A 16,445-nucleotide genomic window follows, 5' to 3' on the forward strand; every position below is an offset into this window, starting at 1 on the left:
AACCCACTCCAGTATTCTTGCCTGGACAATCCCACAGACAGAGGAACCTGGTGGGCTACAGCTCATGGGGTCACAAGAGTGTGTATATATGTATCTATATATAAGTCTATATATATATATATATATATATATATATATATCTTAAAAACCTCAAATGTGTTTTGAGGTTTTAAGATTGTTCATAATTTTTACACTTTTCAATCTATATTGTAAAAATGTTCATATTGGGATGTTTAATGACTAGAAAGTTTGAAAAACTATTCTGTAGAATTAGCTTAATATTGTATATCCTGGGAAATATAAAGACCTTTATTGGCAGTGTGAGATCCTTCCTGTGGACGTGTCACAAGCATCCAGTAAGCATTTCATTCCATTTTCGTTTGTTGTGAATACCCATTGGTGAGCAGTGACTGTTCTTAAGACCTTGGTTTTCCTCCACAGACAGCGTGGAAGATGAACTGGAAATGGCCACTGTCAGGCATCGGCCCGAGGCTCTCGAGCTTCTGGAAGCCCAGAGCAAATTTACCAAGAAGGAGCTCCAGATTCTTTACAGAGGATTTAAGAATGTAAGAACTTTCTTTCTGACTGCTTTCACACAGTTCTCAGAGGATCATTGAAAAATGAGAGGGAAAAGTAGAAAATGTGCAGTTCTATGATATCTCAGCATATGTACACTTCTTATCAATCTTTTCTACATATGAAAATTGTTGATGTCCATTTGGACTTTGATTCACTTTGGTACACTATCTCTCATACAATCAAGCAAGAATGAGTACAGAAGAAAGGTTTACTCAAGTCAATTCCTAGTTAGGATTTTCTTTTTCCCTTTCAGTTATATTGCCATAATTTCAATAAGCTCTAACATCTATAAGTTTAGTTGTGTGTAGATTGGGGCCCATCAAAAAACTCTGTTCCTGGCATTGGAGAAAAGTCATGATAAGTTTGATAGTTTCTGAAAGACCATGTTAACCATGGCTCTGGACCACAGGTGTCTGTAGGTCCCTGTTTCTGGTTCTCTATGATCCAGGTAGATCTATCATGCTCCCTCCTGAGGGGAGCATCTTCAAGAGCTGTGATTGTCCTTGGACACCAAAGGGCAAGGGTGAGAGTCAAGAAGTGGACTGGGCAATCTGCCAAGCACACAGTCTTAGGGATGCCTTGCTATGTGCTTAGCATTAAGGTAAATACTGCTGGTTATGAATAGGGAGAGAACACTTGCTGTCAAGAAATTATTTGAAAGTAATTCATCCTGCAAAGTAGTAAATGGTCTTATATTAAATGGCATATGCAGCCCAACAGGTATTCCACTCTTATATGTATGTAAGCCATAGTTACACATGCTATAGGTGCCCCTTGGGAACTAGATGAAATTGCTTTGATTCCTCCTCACATCTTCTCCCTTACAGTCCCCATTCCATGGTCTGTAGGAATCTATAGTGTCCCAAGATTTCTGATGATGCCAGCCTCTTTCAATCTGTCCATCTCAATACTCTCTCTGTCCAACCTCATGCAGATGAAAAACCCTGCCTCTTCTACGGTATCCATACAAAAATTTACCTGGAGAATTTGTAAAACTAGTTGCCTTTTCAGAATGTTTTTATAATGATCCAACATGCATATTGCATGCAACTTTCCACCATTATTCTCTCTGAAACCATGGACTCTTTCTCTATCCCATTTCTGTTCCTCACCACTCTCTTTGCCTGCACTTCCTAAATGTTTCCTTCCACTGCTTCTCTGAAATGCAGTTCTTCTGACAGCCTTTGTGGGGATTAACTAGGGTGGTGAGGAAGAAGATACAATGGAACTAGGTGCTTACCCCACACAAGCAGGACTTATATTATACATTGTAATATATAATCTATCAAGATGATGCACACAAATAAATAGGCATAATGAGAAAGGGGCTTTGAAAACTAGGCTCAAGAATTATTAGTCATGCCTAGGTTATACCAGAGAGTAAAGTAAAGTCTTTCAGTCGTGTCCAACTCTTTGGAACCCCATGGACTGTAGCCTACCAGGTGCCTCTGTCCATGGGATTTTCCAGGCAAGAGTACTGGAGTGGGTTGCCCTTTCCTTCTCCATGGGATCTTCCCAACCCAGGGATCGAACCCAGGTCTCCAGCATTGCAGACAGACATTTTACTGTCTAAGCCACCAGGGAAGCCACACCAGAGAGAGGAAGAAGTGGCTATGAGTCAGTTGCACTGACCACTGACAGCAGCAACCCACTGAGTGGTGAGGACGAGGAAGAGAAGAGATGAAAACGACCAAGTCTTGGATAAAAGTAAATGCTAAGTTAAAGCTCATCACAGAATAAAACTTTAAAGGCATTCCTGTGAACATCCAAACGTCCTTGTTCCAGATGAGAGATCTTGTGATAAATAAGCTTTTTTTTTATTTTTCTTTGCAACAGTGGAATACGCATCAGATGCCAAATGGTTGTCAAGTAGAGAACTAACGTCTCAGCATCCCTGCATTCCCCCACTACTTCTGTGTTATCACTTCGCTGCCTTCAGTGTAGGGCTCTCCATTTGGGGTCCCGCTGCCTTTCATACCATTTGTTGCAAATTGGAATCACGATTACTGCCATCATCAACCTTCGGAGCCAGCATCTCTGCAGTCTGTCCTCTACAAGTGGCCCTTCATGAAAAATTGGCCAGGCTCTGAAGTCTGCATTGTTTCATCGCTTTGTTTTATTTTTTTCTTTGCCTGCCTGTCTTCTTTTTATTTGCTCCCCTTCCCTCTCTTTTCCTGACCCCTTTTCATCTTTTCCTATCCTCCTGATCCCTTCTCTATTTCTTCATTCTTCCAATCTCTCCTTCCTCTTTTAGTTCCTTTATCTCTTCTTCATGTCAATTCTTGTCTCCTTATTTTCACTTCTTCCCCTTCCTTCTTGTCTTTAATGTTTATCTTCTCTCTTCATTATCTTTCTGTTCCCTTACCCCATCCCATGAGATAAATATCCAAAAGATCTGAATGTGCCCAAAGCATATTTTATATAATTCTTTAAATGAATGGGCTTCATAGTTTGCTCAAAATATTACTAATCAATGTCCCTGATAAATAAAAGAAGAGTGACCCTTTAATTTTCATTCATTTTCTTATAGTCAGAGTACAACTCAAATGTGGTCTAATATACAGCAAGAGAGGCCTTAAAGCAGCACACTCTTATTTTACAGAATGACAGCAATCTGAACCTGCTTAGCATCAGAGAAAGGAAATTAACCACTGGGTTCCTGAACACCAATTATCTCAAGTCCTTAAGATCAAAAAGTCATTTCCATGTCACTAATTGAGATATTCATTCTTTTTTTGAAAAGACAACCTATAGTATGGGAGAAAATACTTGCAAATCATATACATAATAAGGAATATGTATCCATACTATATAAAGAAATCTTACAACTCAATCCAAAATCAAGAAACACAATTTAAAAATGGGCAAAGGACTTGAATAGACCTTTATCCTAAGAAGATATACAAATAGCCAATGAACACATGAGAAGGTGCTGAACATAATTAGTTTCAAAAAAAATGAAAATCAAAGTCACAATTAGATACCACTATATACTCACTGGGATGTCTACAATAAAACAGATAAAAACAAGTGTGGAGAAGTTGGAAGCCAGATACAATGCTGGTTGGAGTATAAAATGGTACAGCTGCTTTCCAAAACAATATGGCAGGTTCTCAGAAGTTAAATAAGAGTGACCATATGACCCAGAAATTCCTCTCCTTGGTATATACTCCCAAAGAAATAAAAACGTATGTATACTCAAAAAAAACTTGTATATGATGTTCACTGTAGCATTAATCATAATTGCCAATAAGTGCAAACAATAGAAATATTCATGAACTGAAAACTGGATAAATAAATATGCTACATTCATACAATCAAATTTTTTCAACAATAATAAAAAATGAAATACGTCATGGATGAGCCTTTAAAATATTTTTTAAGTCAAAGAAGCCAGTCATAAAGAACAATATAAAGTATGATTGCATTTATGTAAAATGCTGAGAAAAGATTGACAGACAGTGCATTTGTAGGGGTGTGGCATCAGGGTTTCTCATTTGGATGATTAAAACAGTCTTAAGAATTCTTAAGTTGTGTTGATGGTGGCCACACTTTTGTGAATATACTAAATATCACTGGCATATTCATGTTCAAGGAGTCTATTGTATGATTTGTAAATTATATTCCAATAAAGCTGTTAAAATTGATATAAGTAAATAAATTAATTGCATAACATTTAGCTCCATGTCAGATATTCCAATAATCCCAAAGCTTCTCTGGAAATGACTGAGTCCTGTAAATGTTGGCATGTCATGTGGAGGGATGATAAATGTATTACTTGTGTGATAACACAGGAAAGTAAGTCAAGTTCTATTCCTGCAACAACTCATAGCCCAGTACAAGAGGTTGTCCAACACTAGGTTGTTGTTGTCTAGTCACTCAGTCTTGTCTGACTCTTTGCCATCCCATGGACTGCAGCACACTAAGCTTCCCTGTCCTTCACCGTCTCCTGGAGTTTGCTCAAATTCATGTCCATTGAGTCCGTGATGCCATCCTACCATCTCATCTTCTGTCATCCCCTTCTCCACCTGACTTCAATCTTTCCCAGCATCAGGGTCTTCCAGTGAGTCATCTCTTTGCATCAGGTGGCCAAAGTACTTGGAGCTTCAGCTTCAGAATCAGTCCTTCCGATGAATATTTGGAATTGATTTCCTTTAGGATAGACTGGTTGGATCTCCTTGAAGTCCAAGGGACTCTCAAGAGTCTTCTCCAACACCACAGTCTGAAGGCATCATTTCTTCATTGCTCAGCTTTCTTTATGGTCCAACTCTCACATCTGTACACGACTACTGGAAAAACTATAGCCTTGACTATACAGATCTTTGTTAGCAAAGTATGTCTCTGCTTTTTAATAGGCTGTCTAGGTTTGTCATAGATTTTCTTCCCAGGAGCAAGTGTCTTTTAATTTCATGGCTGCAGTCACCATCAGCAGTGATTTTGGAGCCCAAGAAAATAAGTCTCTTACTGTTTTCATTATTTCTCCATCTATTTGTCATGAAGTGATCATACTAAATTATTTATCTTAAGTTAAGGACTATGAAAGAATTGCTTCCAACCTTTACTGTCATCCTACCTATACTACTATATTACTCCTCCACAATCACTAGCAAACTTCCTGCATTCTAATGAACAACCTGCAATAATTCATGAAGAAGTTGCAAGTAATCAGGTTAGACGTCTCAGAACTTTCCAAGCCTAATCTACCTGTCTTTGACCAGGCATTCTTTAACATCCCTTCTGCATACATGATCCTAACAGCACTCAGTCCCTCATGTCTGTTCAGGATCTCGTGCCTTTTATTAAAACTTTCTCAGGGACTTTGCTCCTGCAATTTTCACTCCTCTCCCCTGAACCATCAGCTACTCCTTCTATATTAGAACATTCTCCAATGTGGAGTTCAGTTCAGTCACTCAGTTGTATCAACTCTTTTCGACCCCATGAATTGCAGCACTCCAGGCCTCCCTGTCCATCACCATCTCCTGGAGTTCACTCAAACTCACGTCCATCAAGTCAGTGATGCCATCCAGCCATCTCATCCTCTGTCGTCCCCTTCTCCTCCTGCCCCCAATCCCTCCCAGCATCAGAGTCTTTTCCAATGAGCTAATTCTTTGCATGAGGTGGCCAAAGTACTGGAGTTTCAGCTTTAGCATAATTCCTTCCAAAGAACACCCAGGACTTATCTTCTTTAGAATGGACTGGTTGGATCTCCTTGCAGTCCAAGGGACTCTCAAGAGTCTTCTCCAACACCACAGTTCAAAAGCATCAATTCTTCGGCGCTCAGCTTTCTTCACAGTCCAACTCTCACATCCATATATGACCACAGGAAAAACCATAGCCTTGACCAGACAGACCTTTGTTAGCAAAGTAATGTCTCTGCTTTTTAATATGCTATCTAGGTTGGTCATAACTTCCCTACCAAGAAGTAAGCATCTTTTAATTTCATGGCTGCAATCACCATCTGCAGTGATTTTGGAGCCCCCAAAAATAAAGTCTGACACTGTTTCCACTGTTTCCCCATTTATTTCCCATGAAGTGATGGGACCAGATGCCATGATCTTAGTTTTCTGACTGTTGAGCTTTAAGCCAACATTTTCACTCTCCTCTTTCACCTTCATCAAGAGGCTTTTTAGTTCCTCTTCACTTTCTGCCATAAGGGTGGTGTCATCTGCATATCTGAGATTATTGATATATCTCCCAACAATCTTGATTCCAGCTTGTGCTTCTTCCAGGCCAGCGTTTCTCATGATGTGCTCTCATGATGTAGAAGTTAAACAAGCAAGGTGACAATATACAGCCTTGACATACTCCTTTTCCTATTTGGAACCAGTCTGTTGTTCCATGTCCAGTTCTAACTGTTGCTTCCTGACCTTTATATAGGTTTCTCAAGAGGCAGGTCAGGTGGTCTGGTATTCCCATCTCTTTCAGAATTTTCCACAGTTTATTGTGGTCCACACAATCAAAGGCTTCGGCATAAAAGCCTTTGGTAATAAAGCAGAAATGGATGTCTTTCTGGAGCTCTCTTGCTTTTTCGATGATCCAGCAGATGTTGGCAGTTTGATCTCTGGTGCCTCTGCCTTTTCTAAAACCAGCTTGAACAACTGGAAGTTCACAGTTCACCTATTGCTTCAGCAATATGTGGAGTTGGGAGGCAGAAATATACAGTCTTACCACAAGTCCTTCTGCAGCTACTGGTACCTTTGTGTACTGTTCTTCACAGCAGATTATCTCAACTTACCCTGAGACCATGCTGTCTTCAACCTTATCATCACTCATAAGATGGTAAACATGTTCTGAGCGCCTGTGGGGCACCAGACTCCCAGACCAGTGCTTTCCAGACTTCGTGCCCACAGGAACATTTCATGAGGGAAAGGGTCCTCAAGGAACTCATGGTGGGGTGGGCGGGGACCCAGACTGAAGACAATGGTGCAAACAAGTGTGATGAGAGCCTTGGCCTCTGGAGCCAGCCTAGGCTGGGATCAGACGGTGAGGAATGGGCTTCACCTGGTCAGTCCTAGAGATAGATGCCTCCCTCTGTCTGCGTGTCTGTCCCTATCTCTACCCCTCACTCTCACACATTCTATCTTAGAATCAGGCTCTCACCAGCAGGATGCCAATGCAGTGCCAATGATCCTCAGTCCAGGCGAGGAGCCTGGTGTTGAAGGGGTCAGCGTGCCATCCTCAGTGTGTGTAGAATAGAAGGGTAAAGACCCAAGATACTCACTTTTAATGAAACCTTTTAAAACTCTTGTATTTTGATTAAAAGGATAAACTATTCATCAACATCTTAAAACAGCTGTTATTTATATGAAAGTAGTTGAACATCCCTGAAAGTAAACATCACGAGTGCCCCCCACCCAGTCTTTTCCCAATCCTATATATCTGATAGCATTTCTCCAAAATATATTGTTAATTTAAATGGGAAATGGGAGTAAAGGAAGATAGTGAGAGAATTCATTAGCCCCTCACCATATCTTATCCCCACATTTTAATTTCTCTTACCACATGCTAAACTGGGTCTTCAAAAGCAGGCTACTGACAGAAATGAAGAATACAGTACAGTGCTTCTCAGTCTTTACTGTGCCAGGAATCACATAAAGGATTTATTAAAACAGATTGCTGGACCCCAGTTTGAAAGATTCTGATTTAGTTGGTCTGAGATTGGAGTGGAAAATTTGCCTTTCTCATATGTTTCAAAGCAATGCTGATGCTGCTGGTCTGGGGACCACACATTGAGAATCACAAGTACAGTTCAAACACCAGAAACATTGGTGTCTGTCACTCAGACTCAGGTCCATATCTGATTTGTTTAGGGAGATCCCTTTGAATCAGCGGTCTCTCTGTCCTCATCTTTACAAATCGGGATAATGTAACTTCATTACATGGACTTTGCCTTGTTTTGATGTTTTGGAGGGTTTTTTTTAATAAATTAAGATAGTAAACATGAAGTTCAGCAAAAAAGAATTATTATAGTGTGGCCCTAAACAGTCAACTTCAGTTTTATGTTCCATCAAAGTGGGGCAGTCATGGTTGACCCAAATACCCCCCACCAGGGTTTTGGGTTTTGAGCTACATAATTATATATTAAAAAGTATGTGGAAAGATGCAAGGTGTTAGCTACACATCAGCAATTTCATGTTACAGTCATCTAGGGAACTTTAAAAAATACAAATAACTGGTACTATGCTTGGTAATTCTGATATAATTGCTCCCAGAAGAAGCTTGAGCATCAGGATTTATAAAGCTCTCCAAGTAATTATAATGTGCAGCCAAGTTTGAGAACCACTGAACAAGATGTATAAGATTGTAGCCATAAAGTTGCTTCTATCACACACTGAGTTGGCCTCTTTGTGATGAGCCCGATAATGGCAAATATTAATAGTTAAACTGACTACTTGGAATCTTAAGCCTTTGGTGTGTGGGATGGTGTGTGTAAGTGGTCTTACCTCAGATGACCCTGATTCAGTTAAACCTCGGCTGATGCTTACTAATCTTTTTTTTAAAGTCTTAATTTTTTAAAAATCCCATTTTAATAGACTGCTAACAGAAAGTTGTATTTGAAAAAAAACTGACCTAGAAGGTCATACAAGAATCTGTATACATAACTCATAAACTTGCTTTGCTGTTCTCTTTCAAAATCAAGCATAATTTCAGTCAACACTAGGTGATAATGAATGGTGTTCTGAGCATTAATTTTTCATATGGCTATGCCTTTTGGACATTTCCTCTCATTAATTAATAATTTACAGCATATTCTTCCCATTTTTCAAGGCACAGGATGAAAGATATTTGCAACTAGTTAGACCTAATATGTTTTGGACACCTGGCTACTTCCTGTTCCAAGTCTTTCCCTGCTTCCTTTTCTCTCACTATTTTGAATTTTAATAGGTCAAAGTATCTTTTAAATTCAAATACATCTTTAAGGTATCACTTTAATACTTGTAAATGTCATTCTTCCCTAAAAATGTTGTGTTAATATTCTTTATGTCTAAAAGTACAAGATGTCTATATTAGTTTTCTACTGTGTGCAATAAATAACCACACATTTAGTGACTTAGAGAAATGCACATTCATTATCTCACAGTTTTGAAGGTCAGGAGTCCAAAAATGACTTAATTGGGTCTTCTGCTTGGGACCTCATAAGGCTATAATTCAATTATTGGTAAAGCTACGGTTCTTTCTGGATTTAAGAGCCCTCATCTAAGCTCATATGGTTGTTGGCAGAGTTTGTTTCCTTGTGATTATATTTCTGAGGTCCTCACTCTTGTGCTAACTGTCAACCTGGGACCACTCATCTCCTAGGGCAGGGGTCCGTGATGCTGGGCCATAGAATGGTACCAGTCCATGGCCTGTTAGGATCTGGACTAAACAGCCGGAGGCAGGTGAATGAAGTTTCATGTGTATTTACAGCCACTTCCCATCACTCACTCACATTACTGCCTGAGATTTTTCCTATAGGAGCTCAAACCTTGCTATGAATTTCACATGCAAGGGATCTAGGTTACTCACCTCTTTTGGGAATCATCCTGAAACCATGCCCCCCCCACCCCCGGTCTGTGGAAAAATCGTCTTCTATGAAACCAATCCCTGATGCCAAAAAGGTTAGGGACCACTGTCCTAGCAGCTGTCTGTAGTCCCTTACCAATGGCCCTTTCATAACATGAAAGCTAACTTCTTCAAAGCCAGTAAGAGAGTCTCTTTACTCTACTAAATCAGAGTCTTATTTAAAGTAACATAATCATGGACCTAACATCTCCCATCACCCTTGCACATCCCAAAACTCAAGGCAAAGGGATAAAAAAGGGCATGATTTGTAGGGAGTCACACTTGCATGGTGTCCATCACAGTGGCGTTTGTGAGGAAAGAGGAACCGCTATGGGTTAAAATGGCTAAATTCAGTCTGAAGTAACTTTCAAGCACAGTTAATCCCACCCTCAATATTATGCCTGCAGTCCAGACATCTTACGTATTTTTCCCAAAAGTAACACTAGCCTTTCCCCCTGATTTCTACAAAAGATTTGATGTAATAGCAAATGAACCAGCAGGAGAGAATTCTTTGATGGGGCATCCCCACCCTTCTCGAAGGATTTGAGAACTTCTGCACTTTAAAAATAGATTAAGGGAACTGAGGGTGAAATTATAGAGATCTACATTTTTTTACAAAGAACATGAACATTAAAAGCTCTAAATCCCATTTATGGTGGAGAGGGAGAAGCTGGGAGTTTTGTACATGCCTGGAAAAGAGTGGAATCAGGTGATTAGGGTAGAAAAATCAGCTGCTAATTGTATGAGGCAATTTCTCTTTTGTCACAAGCCCTCAGAGTTATTCTTGAGGCTTTCATAGACGGATTGTGTGACCTTCAGCAAATCAATTCATCCCTGGCAGCTTCTGTTTCCCTGTCAGCAAATTAGGGATTAAGATCTTCCCTTCCAATCATGAAGGGAGGTGGGTAATAATTGGTTTTGTACAGCTCTTGAAAGAGTGAGATAAAACTCTTCCTTAAGTGCAAAGTATTACTCATGTACTTTAGATTCAAGGTATAAGAACATTGAAAATGTTATTTTCTATGCCCTAGCAGAGTTTTCTGTCAGACTTCCAAGAAGCAGGGCTTCCTGAGGAGAAGGTTGTCTACAGGTCTGAGCAGATAAACATGGCTGTCCTTCTGACTCCCAAGTCCGGCATGGTCCGTGTGCTCTTCTGGGATCAAACCTTTCAACTGCCATTTCTCACCATGAGCAGATAGCCTCTCGGGGCATCAAATTTTAATTTGAAGATTCAGGACATTAATACTGATATAAATGAGAAGATGATGAGAAATGTTCTGCATAATCCCTTTCATTTAAAATGTGAAAAATAGACTTTAAAGTCCTTTAGTATTTCCCTCTCATTCTTCTAAGTACTAGGGTAACTAAAATCCATAAGGTAGACCTGTGATATCAAATATATTGCATTAAACATGCATTTATGTGACATATATACTTGGGCAACTGAATGCTTCCTGGTTTGTTTCTTTTCTATCTTAACCTAATAAGATGCCATGCAAACAGGGTGTAAATTGAAATATGTAACTGTCCTATCTACAATCTCTACAATCAGCTCTCCATTCCACCTTGCTGGGGTAACTATTAATTTTCTTCTTTATTCTTCTAGATAATTTTTATAGGCATGTATTTATGTGGGTGTGGCAGAAGCAGGGGTAGATTCTTTTGACATATATCCTAAAGATTAATTATTTTTAGCTGACAATGAATAATTAATCATGAACACTTAATTTTACTTTCAAGTAACCATTATATCCATGTTGACCAGAAGTTCCCTGTTTGGGGACACTTCAGTCTAGTGGGTTGACTTTCCAACTCTCAGGCTCCTCTTTGTTTGTTTGGGAGTCCCCATAGGGAAAGCAGCAGTTTAAGGATTGCATGATATTCCATCCTTGTTTCAAAGAGGGATTTACCCTTGAAGAGCCATAACAACTCTACCCAGCATTCCCCCTCTCCCTCTATGAAAGTAAATAAACAAACAAACAAAAGTTAGAACTCGAGAAAAAAAAAGAAATAAAAAGTAGACTTAAGACTCTTATTTCTGTTTAATCTGTGAGCTTCCTAAAGACCATGTCCTGAGCTTGATGCACCTCAATATTCTCCACTCATAATTCCAGGCATCTGGCTCATGGTACCACTCAGAAATTTATTTTGGAATTAAAGTATTAGACCTTAATCACAGATAAAATTCATTCTGTATCATCCATATAATATCTAAATAATAGTTTTTGCTTTCATTAAGTGAAATACATATGCAAGATATTTAACTGATCTTTGCCTCCTAAACCTATCTTTTCTCAATAAATGTTCTCTCCATTGGTCTGGTCACCTAGAAACTCAAATATCTTTCTGAACTCTTCCCTTAGAAGCTCCTGCCTCTGATTCATCTCCACGTTCAGTCAGTTGTCCAGTCTTCATATCTCATATCTACCCCTTCCTTCTCTTCTACACGGTTGCTTCTTCACACACATACAGCTACCATTTTTCACCTGCATGACCATATGGGCTCCCAGTCTCCTGGTCAACCTTGCAAGCAAAGTTCTCTAAGGATAGCACTCTCAGTCCTGCAGAGGTAACTCATCTCTGCACAAAACTGCACATATTCTGGAGTAAAATGTCAATGTGACTATTTCTGGTTGCCAGTTCTGGTTGCCACTGGGCAAGACTTGACCTCTCTGGGCTTCACTTAGGTCATCTGCAAAACTGGAGAAACATCATTTCACAGATGTTTTGCAAAGATAATGGAGGTAAAACACAGAGACAGAACCTGTCACGTGATGACAATCCAAAAGCAGGTTTATGATCATTACTCCCATCATTATTATTATCATTAGCAACACCGTCATCCTGCTGTCTCTCTGAATCATGGTACTGTCTAGAAGCTCTTCCCTAAGATGTCTTTGCCCGCACCTTGCCCTAAGGACACACTGGGAAAGAGTGCACTTTGTTTTTGTTTGATTTCACTCTGTTTTGAATTATTGGAGAAACTGACATAGTATTTCTCCTAATGACATCCTGACTGAGATTTTGTGAAAAATCAAATGATGTAACATAAACTGCAATGTTTTAAACATAAAGTGCAACCTAGAGATGCACGTAATTTTAAAAAACAATTTGCATAAGAGCAACTCTCATAGAAAGCAAATATTTCCTAGAAGCACTTCCAAAATCTTCTAGATTTTTTCCCACAACAAAAGATCAAATTTTATTTTTCTCTCAAGTCACAGGAGGGCTGGTCCAGGCTGATGGGGAAATTTTCTTTCATCAGGACATTCAAGGATCCAGGTTCCTTCCAGCACATTGCCCTGCATCCCTTGGCTGGGCTACTGGCCCCATCTGCATTGCGTAAACTAGGTCATTTTCATGTTACTATCCTGAGAGAAGATGAAAGATCCATAGACAGGGGCAGGTGATTGTGCCAAGTTAGACGTAACAAGAAAGATATATGTGTATATATATGTGTGTATGTATGTCACTCTCATTACATCCCATGGGCTCAGTAGCCACATAAACTGTCAGGGGAAGCAAAGAAATGTCATCTCTACCTGGATAGCAGTGTATGTGGATAGAGGGAGAATTTGGTTTAGAAGAACAACCAGTACTCTGCAAAAATCAATAAAATACTCTACTGAATTTTTCTAGAGAATCCTACAGATTTCTCAAGTTAGTTTAATTAATCCTCCTGAGATAAAGTTTTTTAGTCTGGGAGTCATGTGTCTACTGACCTTAAACTCACATATCCCTTGAGGCATCAAGAATTTTTAAAAATAATAATAATAGTCTGTCTTCTGAGTGTGTCAAGGCTTGCTACTTCACTTAGCACAGTATCAGAAATGAATATACAGCAAGTTCAGGAGCTGCTTCCTCGAAGGGTTTATGAATACTATTTGTTGTACAAGAAACCCAGTCTTCATGACCCAGAACCCAAGCACAGGGTGGTGGTAAGATGCTATGTGGATCAACTTTAACAGTATTACTCTTTCTCATCTCTTTGGATGAACTAATTAATTCATACAAATAAATCACTGGGAGCCCAATAAATAATTTTTTCAAATTCAGTACATGTTCCTTAAAGAGCCTGCTGTGCAACTTTGGGTGTCTTGTGGCTAAAACTAACAACAAATCCAGGGCACCATTCATCACTGCAAGTTGCTAGTGGTTAACCAACCCCATAAAGTCATATCTTTTTCCATTTTTTACAATTCCACTTCAGTGTGTTCATTAATATAAACCCAAATGGCAATTATTCCAGTGATCCTGGCAGGCATTCAAATCTTCATTAAAATAAAACGTGGCCAAACTTTGTCTTTTCAATGCTACATTTGAGTTGAGTGTGTTAGATTATATATTCTCAGAAATCTGTGCTGAATAATTTAGCTTCAGAGAACTACAAAGGAATGTCAAAAGAAAATGAGACAGAATCAGTAATTTCCTTAACTATGCCCATTCTAATGAATTATGCTTAATTTATGACATTCCAACTCCCATAGAATTTTAGGAGATTGAGTCAAAACTTCTCATCTCAAGCTCCTCCCAGTTGTAAATACTTTCCATAAACATGTCTGAAGCACTAATCATTTACTGGATACTCACTATATGCCAGGTACTTTGCTAATATTAGATATGTATTTATGAATAAAAGAGAATTGTTTTCAACATTAGAGTTTGGTGTAAGAAGGATGTAGTTAATAAGAAAGGTAAAAAATAATTAAGGGCAAATTGTGGTATATTTCATGAAGGAGACAGACAGAATTCTGTGAGTGAGACCCGTATGTGGGCATAGGGGACCTGGAAAGTGTGATGGTTAATTTTTGTTTGTTGACTGGATTAGGCCTTGGTGCTTGATTGTTTCCTCGAACACCAGTCTAGATGTTGCTGTGAAGCTATTTTTGTAGGTGTGATTAACATCTACAGTCAGTTGACTTTAAAGTGGATGACCCTTGCAATAGTACTGGAGTGGATTGCCATTTCCTTCTCCAGGGGATCTTCCCGACCCAGGGATCGGACCCAGGTCTCCCACATTGTAGACAGACGCTTTACTGTCTGAGCCACCAGGGAAGTTGATAATCTGGTTAGCATCACTCAATCAACTGAAATACTCAAGAACAAAATCTAAGAGGTCCCAGAGAAGAAGGAATTCTGCCTCAAGACTGTAACAGAGTTTCCAGCCTACCAGCCTGCCTGTAGATTTCTGACTTACCAGTCCCACAATCCTATGAGCCAATACTTTAAAATCCACCCTCTGTCTCACTCTCTGAATTTTGTTTCCATGAAGGGCCCTAACTGATACATGGATGCATGCTTAGTCACTCAGTCCTGTCCAACTCTTTGTGACCCCATGGCTGTAGCCTGCCAGGCTCCTCTGTCCATGGAATTTTCCAGGCAAGAATACTAGAGCGGGTTGCCATTTCCTACTCCAATGTTGCTGCTGCTGCTAAGTTGCTTCAGTTGTGTCAGACTCTGTGCGACCCCATAGACAGCAGCCTACCAGGCTCCCCAGTCCCTGGGATTCTCCAGGCAAGAACACTGGAGTGGGTTGCCATTGCCTTCTCCAGTGCATGAAAGTGAAAAGTGAAAGTGAAGTTGCTCAGTCGTGTCCGACTCTTCGAGACCCCATGGACTGCAGCCTACCAGGCTCCTCCACCCATGGGATTTTCCAGGCAAGAGTACTGGAGTGGGGTGCCATTGCCTTCTCTGTCCTACTCCACTAACTGATATAAAAGATCTTTACTAACTCTAGGTGTTTTATGTAAGCCCTAAGGAAAGGATCATTCATGAAAAGAGCAAAGAAAGGGTTATCCCCAGTCGAAGAAACAGCAAGAGTGAAAGTCTTAAGAAAGGGGAGGTTAACATGATTGAGGTTGAAGGAGAGAGGGATTCATAAGGTGAGGCCATCCCCAGGTGGGCATGGAGCAGGTCACATAGAGTCTTGAAGGCTAGATTTGTTTCTGAGTATGATAGGAAGCCACTGATGGTTTAAGTAGGAGACTGACATGACCTGTGTTTTTAAAACAGTCTATTTGGCAGTAAAGGGTTTGATCAAGGGGGAAGGATGAAGAAGAGAAAATCAGTAAGGAAGACATTGCAGGAGTCTAGACACGATATGGTGGTGAATTGGACTGAAAATTGTGGTATTTCAGATGTAAAGGAGGTTAAAAGTGAAAGTGTCTGATCATTTTATTTTCAAAATAAAAATGACGGAATTTGATGATGGATTGAAAGTGACCAGTAGAAAAAGAGTAACAATACAGATGATTCCAGGTTTTCTGACTTACACAAATGGAAAACATTTGCTAAGAAACAGAAAATTGGGATAAATATGTTGAGTGGGTCAGGGACCAAAAGTTCAGAGTTAGTTTGTCTCATAAAGTTTTATAAATTACTATGGTTGTAGTTGGGACTGAAGATATAAAGTTAGTTAGATATAAAGTTAAGAGTCACCAGCATATAGGGTCATGAGAATATATGATTAGTAGCAACTATAGCAAAAATAACATGTATTGAGCACATTTCATGAAAAAACTCTTTTCAATGTACTTTCAGTTCAGTTCAGTTCAGTCGCTCAGTCATGTCCGACTCTTTGCGACCCCATGAATCGCAGCACGCCAGGCCTCCCTGTCCATCACCATCTCCCGGACTTCACTCAAACTCATGTCCATCAAGTCAGTGATGCCATCCAGCCATCTCATCCTCTGTCATCCCCTTTTCCTCCTGCCCCCAATCCCTCCCAGCATCAGAGTCGTTTCCAATGAGTCAACTCTTTGCGTGACGTGGCCAAAGTATTGGAGTTTCAGCTTTAGCATCATTCCTTCCAAAGAAATCCCAGG

At 39.8% G+C, this 16,445-nt stretch overlaps 1 protein-coding gene across 5 annotated transcripts in view; it reads left to right on the top strand.

Annotated features, from left to right (window-relative positions):
* Window positions 1-16,445, top strand: part of KCNIP4 (potassium voltage-gated channel interacting protein 4) — a 1,300,658-nt gene that overhangs the window by 1,191,788 nt on the left and 92,425 nt on the right. For all 5 annotated transcript variants that reach the window (XM_025290631.3, XM_006063269.4, XM_006063272.4 and 2 more), the window contains one exon: window positions 442-566. In XM_025290631.3, the coding sequence (XP_025146416.1) occupies window positions 442-566 (125 nt within the window). The remainder of the gene's footprint in view (window positions 1-441; window positions 567-16,445) is intronic.

Source organism: Bubalus bubalis, chromosome 7 (genome assembly GCF_019923935.1).
Source record: "Bubalus bubalis isolate 160015118507 breed Murrah chromosome 7, NDDB_SH_1, whole genome shotgun sequence".
Classification (NCBI taxonomy): Eukaryota; Metazoa; Chordata; class Mammalia; order Artiodactyla; family Bovidae; genus Bubalus; species Bubalus bubalis.